Source organism: Seriola dumerili, unplaced genomic scaffold (genome assembly GCF_002260705.1).
Source record: "Seriola dumerili isolate Sdu_G_001 unplaced genomic scaffold, Sdu_1.0 BDQW01000116.1, whole genome shotgun sequence".
Lineage (NCBI taxonomy): Eukaryota > Metazoa > Chordata > Actinopteri > Carangiformes > Carangidae > Seriola > Seriola dumerili.
Window position 1 is genome coordinate 1,713,686 of NW_019174371.1, and position 11,972 is coordinate 1,725,657.

At 43.8% G+C, this 11,972-nt stretch overlaps 1 protein-coding gene across 3 annotated transcripts in view; it reads left to right on the top strand.

The window, feature by feature from the left end:
• The window catches only part of LOC111223817 (E3 ubiquitin-protein ligase RNF220-like), a 181,911-nt gene that overhangs the window by 150,945 nt on the left and 18,994 nt on the right, over nt 1-11,972 (top strand). For 2 of the 3 annotated variants that reach the window (XM_022748098.1, XM_022748100.1), the window contains 4 exons: nt 14-56; nt 2,538-2,662; nt 4,544-4,670; nt 11,743-11,935. In XM_022748098.1, coding sequence (XP_022603819.1) covers nt 14-56; nt 2,538-2,662; nt 4,544-4,670; nt 11,743-11,935 — 488 coding nt within the window. The remainder of the gene's footprint in view (nt 1-13; nt 57-2,537; nt 2,663-4,543; nt 4,671-11,742; nt 11,936-11,972) is intronic. The other variant, XM_022748099.1, reaches the window with a different exon arrangement.

The following is an 11,972-nucleotide window of genomic DNA, read 5'->3' on the forward strand; positions in this document are numbered from 1 at the left end:
TTCTTTCTTGCAGACATTTTTACGAGTTCGGGCAAACAGGCAAACAAGATTGAATGGTATGTGCACACATCGTCTCATCTCCTGAGTGACACTTAATGTTGCTTTTCATTTACATCATATCAGTACAACGCAGTCACTTCATCTTAATGTTCTTATTAAGAGTTTATTATTGTTCTCAGACTTGGTTTTTGGCCATTGAATAACTAGAGAAATATTAGAATTTACTTGAGATAAAGTAGATTACTATAGAAAATAAAGCAAAATAGATATACAGTGCTATATAAAGTGTACATTTTATATATTTAGCAGTAAATTTCCATCAGTTTAAATGGATATAACAATCTAATAATTACTTATCATCACCACAAATGACTGAGAAACATGATATCACCGGTGTCGAGGCTCAGGAGACTAAATTAGTTAGTGATGCAGTTTGGCTGCATGATGGTAGCTGGTGTGTTTTACTATTATACTATATATGTCCCATCATCACCCCTCACTGATGGTGTCATGTGACGACACTTGTGGCTGTCACAGAAGGTTTTTCTGTTGATCAGTATCAGTAACATCCGCGTTATTGAAACATCAACCCAGTTATCAGCGGTGACAATAAGTGTTTTGTACTGGAAGCTTTCAGTGTGTGGCGTGATTGGTGTTTATGCCTGATCCAGGGCCTGATGAACTTCATGTAGCATGTTTTCTTTTTGTTTTGTCTTTTATGCCAAAAACATGTTATCCCACAGTAGCTCCAGTTTGTGCCTTTCATGTATTGCCTCCACATTTTATTTAATCAAAGGAGCTTTTTGTAAGTTTTGCTGTTGCCACATAGCCAGCGTTAGCATTAACAGCTGTTCACTCACCAGTTTTGGCAAGAGCTTCAGCCAAATACTTCTTCAGGGCAGTATTCGTGGCAGGATTGGAAAGTGGTGAGGCGGTCCATCTATTGGGGCTAACTGGTTAGCATGTTTCAGTGAAAGAAAAGAAGTGACTCTAATATAATGGTATCATGAGAGGCACAAACTGGAGCTAAGCTCTGAGATACTTTTGGGAAAAGTAAAACAGTCCAACAGGAGGAACTTTTTGAATTAAAGGCTTCTGAGTTTCTAGCCAGCTGCATAATAAAAAAAAAAACTGGTGCTAACTTGACCAGTTACACTACAGCCCACACACCAGAGTTTTCCAAGGTTTTGTGAAGCATCATTGAAGACTTCATAAATTCCTACTGTGACAAGGCAAAATCTCAGCTGTGAAAAAGCCACGTCGTACGATGCTAATTCGAGCAACAGAAACCACTTACACTACAGTTTATATTCCTGTAAGCACCTTGTATTATTGTCCCCTCTTGGTGACTGTAAATCACATATTATTAATACATATTATTTTTTAGCACCTTGTCATCGGTAGTGATCATTATTTACAAAGTAAGGGTGATCCTCGATATTCCCTTTAGCACAAGACCCTGTCTGTAGCCTTGCCGCTTCGTCTTGTGTTTCCATGAGCCTGGGTAATACGTTCCTCAGGTTGAACAGAGACCTGTTTAAGCTCCATGATATTTAACACAAGTGCCAGTTTACAGTGTTGTTTCTTTTTAGTCTTGAAGCATCGCACAGATAACTTGCCTTTAGTCAGAGCCCGTGACTGGAGCTGAAGAAGACTTAGTTTAAACTTCGCCCTCCATTACTTTCTCTCTTCCCTCATGCGGAACCAGGAATCATTCTCATGTGCGGTATAACGGCTGAGGGAGGGCAGAGATCCCTGCCGGACCTAATTAGCAGCCCTTTCCTTTCTGTATTTAACAACGCTCCCCTCGATTAGCGTCAGGGGGAGAATTGGCGAGGAGGAGGGGGAGGCTGTTTCTCATTTTAACCCTCCCAGCCTCACTCCCTCCATCTTCTCCTCCTGCAGTAATGGCGTATTGCCTTATGTCCTCCTCCTCCTCTCCCTCTGTCGCTCGCCACAGTCCCTCTTGGCATCCTCTGCTTTCCCAGCCAGCTAAAAATTAATGTCCCCATGCACCATTTGCAGTTAAGAAAAAACGACAGAGACTCGGGGCGCAATGACGGCTGTTCTGCTCTGTTAAATTTCTAATTAAATGTGTGTGTGTGTGCGTGTGTGTGTGTGGTTTGGGGGGGGAGGGGGGAGCTGTGACAAGAGGCGAGGAGAGGAAAAGAGGAAGAAACAGAGGGAGAGGGGTGGCATTAGAGAAGAGGACTGAGATCGTCACATCTAGCGCTTGTCATTTGTTTCTTAACACATTTCAGGAGGGGCCGAGTTTAGCCCGCTCAGCCCTCTCTCGTGCTCGTAGGCTTGTACAGAAGTGAGAATAGAGGACAGGCCTGTTGGGGAGTTATATTACATGCAATCAAGGAACACATTCATCTGACGTGAACTCCCCTCAAGCCCTTTTTATTATCTCTTGTGCCTTGAAACAAGTGATATCATCATGTGGGGAAACTTAAATATTTATAGTCATTTAAAACTAACTTGACATTAAAAGTTTGCCTGTGTGTCTCTCTTTCTCTTTGATTTCCCTCCAGCCCGTATAGGGAAGATGAAGAGGAGGAAGCCTGAGGAGGGGGGCCAGGTATGTCCGCTGTGCAGCGCCCCATTGGCTGGGAGCGAGGAGGAGATGAGTAGACATGTGGAACAATGCCTGATCCAGGTAGTACAATCCGGGCCCCGAACCCCCACCCCACCCCCCGCCTACCGCCAGTCTGGACAGCCTATCAACCCTTCCTTTCCTGTAGATGCTGACCAGTCACCTCTTTACTTCCTGTAGACGCTGTCCAATCACTTCTGTACTGTAGTGAAGATGCCGACCTGTAGCAACAGTAATAATCCATCTAGACACTGACCACCTCTTGACTTTCTGAAAACGGCGGTTCTGCATTCACATCATATGGGAATAACTGTCTGCAAGACTGGAAAACAACATATGAGAACACATGACAGACATTTTTACATGTTTAATTTTCATTCACTTTTCAGAGTCAGTTTTATTGGCATAATTCAATTTGGACATAGAAGAAATTTTACTTATTATTATTATTATTATTTTTTCAATTAAACACATATTAAATGAGTGATTAACTAAGCTTAACTAAACATGCTAATTCCCTTCATGAAAACAAGCATAATGATCACTGGATGATTGCAGTGCTGTGTCATTTTTAAGCCTTTTTAACTCATATTTATCTACTTAACTTACACAGTTGTTTGCATTCACTAAATTTATCCAGCTTACCACTTCAAACTTTGCATTTACAATAAATCAGAGTAAGTAAGTAGCTCATATATCTGCGGTTTATCCCATATGACATGTCTGCATCATATTCATTGGCATGTTCCTCCTGCGTGAGCTTAACAATCACATCTGTAGTTTCCGTAGTTTGGGGCCAGTCAGACTTTGCTTGCAGTAGACGTAGCCCAAACACAAAAATATGTCCAACCAGTGACAGTCTCTTCCTGTCGCTGTGGGGCACCTCTCCTCTTTGTAGTGGCCTTTTTTTTTTTTCCTGAGGAGATACCTTCTTTCTTTTAGGGTAGACCAATGACCAAAAAAAAAAAAGTCCTCTCCACTAATCACCACTCCTCCTGTATCTCACCTCGCTGACTACTGTCCATTATAGCCGTAGAGACACTAATACCTCTCTTTCAGTAGCACACTTTCTTTGTTCCAGTACTGCACCTTGCCACGGGAGCTGTTACCATGCTGATCAGTGTTGCACCACACTGTGTGGCTCCGGATTACAGGCAGACCTAAAATATAACTGCCTCCATCACTTTTTTTTTTTTTTTAACTCATTGGCTGAAATGTCTTGTTAGGCAAGGCTTAGTGCGCCTTTCTTCCTGCAAATGATGTAGCTGTGGTGTCTTTTTTTCTTTCTTTTTTTTAAATCCTGAAAAATGTTTTAAGAAACAAGAATCATGAGCTGAATTTATAAAATAATCAATCTGTCAAAAAAGCATAATTGGCTAAAGAATTGAATCCTCCCTAAACTTCTCAAAGGGGTTTATTATGAAGCAGTTGCAGGAAGTGTTAAATCGTCCACACAGGGCTAACGCTTCGCTCAGTAAAAGTCGTGTGAAACACAGTTTGGACATTTGTCAGCATATTGTTTTTAGTGGCCGATCAATTAGAGACAGTTCCAGGGTGGAGTAGACTTCATTATAGTTACAACAAGCACAGCAAAACAAAGCTGTTGAGCAAACAGTCTCCTTTCTTTCCTTTTTAAAATGCTACCAAAGAAAAAGAAAACAGCTAGAGATGTTCAACACCTCAAACTTTGAACATGCGATTTTAGATAAGCTGTGTCTTTTCCCTTTGCACATTCTTATCCTTTGGATTTCCTCAGCATGCCAACAGCTCAGGTCCTGATCACAGCTCCACATGGTTTGGTACAGTACAGGTGTGCAAGTGTGCTCTCTCCCCACACTAAAATCATATACTGTAGGTTACAACAGTTAAAAAAAACATTACCTCTTTCTTTTATCTATGTATTTTTTTTTCTGTAATTAATGTGTGCTTGTGTTTGTGTGTCAGCGCGAGGGTGCGTTAGACGATGACTCCGCAGACATGGACGGAGAGAACGGGCGGGGCTTTGAGGAGTACGAGTGGGCGGGGCAGAAGAGGATCAGAGCTACAGCTTTGCTGGAGGGAGGCTTCAGAGGTACAAACACGCTCACCTCACCACATACAACACCCGCCGGTTGTGTTTCAAATGATCGCTTTGCTTCTGGAGGGAGGTTGTCTCTCCCATCTGTCCTGTCACTTTCTGAAGCAGCACTGTTGTCAGTGCAGGTGTGTGTGCGCTGTGTGATGATGTAGGTGTCCAGTCGCCGGCTTGTTAGATGACTGACTGACCTGTCACGGCTCCACGGTCGTGTCCAGTCAACAGCAGTTTGAAGTGTGTAGACAGGATCAGCCCAGCTCCCTGTTTGTTCTCTCCTTCCTTTTTTCACTGTCTGCCTGTCTCCATCTTTGTTTCTCTGCTCATCCATCATCTCCTCTGCTCCTGTCCACTGTGAGCAGTGTTAGTTCTGTGAGACCAGTGTTGACCAGGGAGCTGTAATGGTGCCTGTGGTCTTGTGGCAGAGTGGGTTTGCCCGGGGTCAGCCCAGCTCAGCTTGGCTCGGCCCTACACAACCCTCTTAGTAAGGGGAAGGAAAACACATTTAGCTGGGCAATTGACCCGCTGGTCACCAGTCTGTGTTTGTGTGTATGTGTGTGTGAGCCCAGGAATGCAATTATAGAAGTGGATGGGAGAGCTGGTCACTGGGGAGCACAGCAGCTGCTGTGTGACACTACACACCTGCAGTGCTCCCTCTTCACTCTGTCACTGTCTCTTTCTCTTCTCAGACTTGTAGTTTCAATATGTTTAATTTATAATAATCTATTTATAATAGTCTGAATCTTCTCATGGGCACAGCTGATCGCTCTTTGTGGGAATGTGTCCGAATGAATATAACATCAAAGAAAATTAATCGGCAACTATAAGCAAAATTTGCTGGTTCCCACTTTTTAAATATGGAGATTTTCCACTTTTTGTTCATATATAGAGTAGAAACTGGACATCTTTGGTTTTTGGTCAAACAAAGTAAGAAATGTGAACATGTCACTTGTGGCCTTGGGAAACTGAGCGCTTCCAAAACCGACACTCAGGACTGTACCTGAACACATCGTGAGTAGACACAGATGGAGCAGTGAAGCTGCTGCTGCTGCTCACGCTGTGTCTCTAGTGTCGACACGGTGTTTAACGATTAACTGCCGTCAACCTTGTTGATTAATTTTCAGTAGGCCCTTTAAATTGCTTAATTGATTATTAGTTAATTACTTCAGCAACATATGCAAGGATGCGTAAATTCCACAAGTATAAGAAGGGCTGGGTATTGTCATCAACATTAGTGCTGATACAAGATCTGTGTTTCCTGTTTTTCAACCACAGTTTCAAATACAAATATTGTTACACAAGCAACTTCCCCTCAACGAAATAATCTAAAATTGGCAAAGCAAAAGGATTTTAATCCAGAACTGTCTTATGAAAAGAATAAGTAGAGTATGAATCTGAGTGTGTTTTCAATACTTCAGTCACATTTTGCTCCATATGAAACAAATACAGAGTTTTGTGCAGTACAACAGTACAGTAATGCAAAACAATGAGTTGTAGCTGCTCTAATAACATTACTTACAATCATGTGTGTTGAGTTTTAAACATTTCTTGGGTAAAAGTCCACCTCTGTTTGCTTGACCTTGCTACAAGAACCGTTTAAGACCAAGCCAACTAATGTGCCTTTAAAGAAAGCAGATTTTTATTTCTGTTTAATTGTTGGGATACATGCAGTTGTATGTTTTTGAACTGCCCTGTGCGCCACACCGGCCTCCCATCGCGGCCTCAGTTGTGTTCGTGTGTAAAACGTGGAGACGGCGAGATGGAGGCGAGCCATCAAGAAGTGCACAGATGGAGGTGAAGAGTTGTTGTCATCTCTTTAGAGGCTCTTTCAGACTCTCTCGGCTCTGCCTTTGCTTTCATCTGTCCCTCTTCCTGCTTTCCTCCTCCTCTCCCTGTTCGATCCGTTGTTAAACACACACACGCTGAGCCTCACCTGCCTCCCTCTCTCCCCCCTTCCCCTCCCTCTCTGCAAGCCAGAGAGAGAGGAGACAAGACAGATCAATGTTGAAATCTCAACTAAACCGCGCCAAAGAGGAGCTCGTGGGGTGGGAGGTGGCTTCTCCACCCGTCCATCCATCTCCCCGACGCCGCTTCCATCCGTCCATCTCTCTTTCACATCGTTAAACGAGCAGACACAGGACCCTTCTGCCGCGCTCTAATAGGGCACCTTGTGATGTGACACAGATAACTGAGGTGGCCTGGGGAGAGCCACTTGAAACGTACACACACACACACACACACACACACACACTTGGCAGAAGGCTCAGAAGGTGGATTTTGTCTTGAAAGCTCCTCGGTGGTTCTAACACGCGTCGCTGAATCCAGCGGGCTCTCGGCAGGCTAGACGGATATAGAGATGTTGCAGGGGGTCTCCTCAGCTGGCGGGATGAAGAGACGGCCTATCCCTCTGTGAAGTGCCACCATCATTCCCTCCCTTTGAGACCGCGAGGAAGAAAGGCAGAGGGAACGAGGCCCCTTCAAGGGAGAGGGGGAGAGAGGGAGGGTGGGTGGGAGGAAGGGAGAGGGGGAAAAAAATCGAACAAGATCAGTTTATGATTCAACTCGGTGTGAGGGAAGACTTCCCTGTGTCTCGCACCAGCTTAGGCAGGTTGAAAGGACCCTCACAGCACAGACAGAGAGCTTTCTTTATCTGTCTAGTGGACTAAGTCTCTGTTTCATGAGCTGGAAAGTAACTAGATTTTACTCCATAACTTTTCAGGATACATTAAAATGACTGTATATTAAAGAAAAAATGTGGTTTCTTGTGTTTATAATAGGACAGGGTGTTGTTTTACACCTTTATGATACTAGTGCCAATATGAGACTGAAGATTTGACCCTGGTACTTAAACAATACTTTATTTTAAGATATTTAGATATGTTTTTCTGCATGAACATGAATTTCATTTAACAGAAGTAGCATACGTTCTCAAGTGGCACATGAGCAGCATCACAAAAACTTTGCCTGCACAAAAAAAATAGTCTAAATTTAGTCGTGAATCAGGAACCGTCCAATTACACAACAAGCGAACAAGATCGTGATGTCTCATTTGCATTTGATACCGTTTGATACTTGGCACAAAAAAGGCCAACTGCTTTTTAATTAATCAATTAATAGTTTCAGCACCATCTCAGCTCCTAACTTGGTGAGTACAGTGTTATTACTGGTAAGAGTGATGGCCAAAACTATGAAAATAATCCTCCGTTAATCAGTAAATTATGGGAAAAGAAACTCCTGAACACAAAGTGCTCGCCGGGCTTGAAAACACAAACCGTAATTGAAGTCCGGAACAAAAATAGCCGATCTGATCCGAGTGTAGCACCAGAGAGACAGATGGAGAGGCAGACAGACAGATCCTGAGGTTTGATATGAGGCCGTCCTGAGAGACAGAGCAGAAGAAGAGGGGGATTATTGCAGGTTGAGATGGCCCAGAGGGATCGAGAACGAGGAGAAATCTCTTCTTTGTAAACGGACTTCAAAGATGGCCGTCTCATGTCTTTGTGTCTGTGTCCCTTTCCCCCATCTTTCTCCCTCTCTCCCCGTGACCTGTAAATGGCAGAAAGATAGTGCGATGACCTTTGACACCCCTCTCCTCTGCGTCTTAGGGGGTCCTGATAATTGCTATGGTAACAGGATGTCGCCGAGGTCGGTCGATGGGCTGATCTGGGCTCCCAGTCAGCCTGATGAGTCCTTTGATCCCGCCTGTCTCCTCAGATCTGCGCTTGTAGTGTTGTTGTGGTGACATGCATGTAAATTGAGCGTCTCCTGTGTCGCCGTCATGAAGCATGTAACCCGGACGATAAAACGTGTAGTTAGCATGTTAAGAGTTAACAATAATTCAGGAGTTGGTTATGATAATGAGACAGACCAGGACGGCTGTGTAGGAGATGGTGTGTGTGTGTGTGAGTATTGATCCTGTCCTATCTAGCAGAAAAGAGAGGAAACAGTTCATCGAGCAGGACTGGTACAGGAGAGAGAGAGAGAGAGAGAGAGAGAACAGGTGATACATGAGTAGAGAGAAAAATAGAGCGATAAAAGGTGGAAAGGAAGTAAAGAAGGAAACTGTCACAGAAAGCAAGGGGAGTGAAGAAGAGTGGAGAGAGGGCAGACGGGAGAAATGTGAAAGAATAAAGGTGATGATACCAAAAAAAAAAGGAGTGAAAAGGAGGTGAGGAAAGGAGAAATGAAGAGGAAGAGAGGTGAAGGAAAAAAAGAGGGGGGGGGGGTTGGTGCATAACGTGAGTGAAAGGCAGTTAGAGTGGGGCTGACCTTTCCCTGGCCAGATTAGATTGGCCTGCCAAGACTGCTTAGAGGGACAGGTAAAAGCAGTGGAAACACACACACACACACACACACACACACACACACACACACACACACACACACACACACACACACACACACACACACACACACACAGGAAACAGGACACACATGTACTCACAGTGAACACACCACAGATATGTAGGTTGATATACATGTGTATCAATAATAATAAAAAAAAAAACAGCATCATTTTCCTCTTTAAGTGGCTAATTGAAAAAAAATGTATTGTTTTTGTTATTTTGAATTGTTTTCGGCGGGACCTCAATGACATGAATGTCTGTGACTGAGTGAGTGATGAAGTTAGTGAGTGATTCAGGGATGGAGTTGCATCATCGGTCGAGCGGCCGATTGTTGGACTTTTTCCACTGATGGTTTCTCCCTCAACATGAGTTAGTGTAATTTATTTTAACCTTCTGTAGTGTAGACAGTACAAGTACAAGTACAAGCGGTGGTTACGCATCGTTGTGAATATTAGCTGCTGCTGAATGTGTTGAGGGGAAACACTGGTAGAAAATGACAGAAAATAGTACAATATATATTTTGTAATTTTTCCACAGCCCAAGGAGATTTGTTCAAATCAACCAAAAGTCAAAGATTTTCAGTTCACAATCAAATCTGAGTGAAATTCTCACATTTCAGAAGCAGAATGCTAAAGTTGCAAATTTGTTTTTTTTCTTCTTCCTAATTGATTGATCAACTAATTGTTGCAGCTCTAGAGAGGTGTAATGAAGGTGCATTCAGACCTTAGTAACCGATAAGGACTAAAGGTGGTTCATGAACGGCTCACAGGTGCCGTCAGAATAATATAAAATGAATAGTTTGAACATTGGAACGTGAACTTTGTCATAATTGAAGATAGGAAAAAAAAATGCATGGAAGTCCAAACGTTTCATCACGTCACTCTGACTGTGTAAAGTAACATGAGCTCTGTTCGTCTTCTGCCCTGAAAACTTATACCCTCAGTAGCTGAGCAGAGCTAACGGGCTGCTAGATTTACACTGTGCTGCCATTGTTCCCATATGTTCCCCTCTGCCGCTGAGACCAAATAAAAGTTAAAAGGTCCTTTTTATTTGATCACTAAAAACCATGGGCCTGCTGTAAAAATGGCTTAGCATCGATGGCGTGTTTTATCACAGCAGCTTTCGGCCGCTCACATTCTCTCTTCTCCCTGCTCATTTTTATTTTTCATGTTTTCCAGAGTAAGAGTGAAATGAATCAGAGTTAGGTTAAACTAAAAGCGGCGGCAGATGGTTAAATCCCAGAAGAAGCTCGGAGACGAGACCTAGCAGCTGATTTGCACTTTGACAAAGACGCTATAGTGCAGTGAGACACCGCGGTGCACTGAGACCAACTGTTATAGGAAGTCTAGTATTGCAACACACACACACACACACACACAGGGACAGAGGGTTAAATAAGATGGCTGTCAACTCTGTCTAGCTTATATCTGGTCCTACACACTCTTGTCGCACACACACACACACTCTCACACACACTCTCACACACATACTCTCTCACACACACCGATCACACTAGTCCAGCTGAGAGCTTGTAGAAATTGGTATAGGTGTAAATAAGATGGCTGTCAGGCCTGTCACAGGTAGACACAAACACACAGACACCTTCACAGTCTCATCTTAACTGAAACTCAAACACACACACACACACACACACACACACACACACACACACACTACCTATCTTCAAGTGCTTAAATAGTCAGGGTGTAAGTGACATACACACTTTAACATTCTTGCACACACACACACACACCTACCTACCTACCTTTGCATGGTAGATAGACATGGTGTAAGTGGCAGGTAGACAGACTCACACTTATGTGCGCGCACACACACACACACACACACACACTTTGAAGGGTTTGGTGAGACAGGGCCTAAGTGACAGAGGGACAGACAGTCTCAAACAAACACTGAAGAGACGGCGCTAAGTGACGGACACACACAGACACAGCGGCTCTGTGGCTAAGTGGAGCTGAAGGGAGCAGTCAGGCAGCGGTAAGGGGTTGTCTGAGCGTTCATCACTGGGTTTATCTCTCTCTCTCTCTCCCCCTCTCCCTTTCTCTCCCTCTCTCTCTCAGAGATTGACGGGTAAAGTGTCAGCCCTCATCAGTTCACCCCATGGCTAAATGCTGTCTCTCTCTCTCTCTCTCTCTCTCCCCACCCTCTTTCTCCAACCAAATTTTCCTCTTTTTCTCACTTTCCTCCAGGTGATCTAAAAGTAAGCCGAGCTGAATTTCAGATAAAGTTGTGTAACGTCTTGAGAACAGTCGACAGAGGTCTTTTACGTCTGCAGGCTTATTTTTGATTGAATTGTTTCTTAAATTACATTTCTACTGATTTTTTTTTTTTTTTTTTTTAACCAAAATCTTCCAACAGCGATATTTAGTTGAGACGGAGCAGATTGACGGGACTCATATCAGCAGTGACTCGCAGTTGTGTTGTGTTTGATCATGTGTCGTGTCAGTTCTAGCACCTGTTGACCAAAGCTGTATTATGTTGTGTTTTGGGGAAGTCGTGAGGCCTGTAATTGGAGTGAGGCACTACAGTTGTTGGTGAATACATTAGGTTTGTGTACGTTGTTTTGATATTAGGGAGCGCTATGTGCAGGGAAGACTGTGTGTCAGAGGCCAAAGGTCACATGTGGTATTTTTTGTCTTCACTGATTCCCTAGTGTCCTGCTTCCTAAATGACTGCTGAGAATCGTCTTGTTGTTGTTTTCACAGGAACAGGTTTTGCCACGTGTAATATCAAGGAAAGCGCGGCGGACAGCGACGCCGACCTCGACGTGGACGGAGACGACACCTTGGAGTACGGCAAAGCTCAGTACACCGAGGCCGATGTCATCCCCTGCTCTGGAGCCGGAGAGGACCAAGGAGAGGCCAGAGAGAGGGAGGCGCTACGGGGAGCCGTGCTCAAGTACGAAGGCGAAACTACAAGACAATTAAACCAGCAC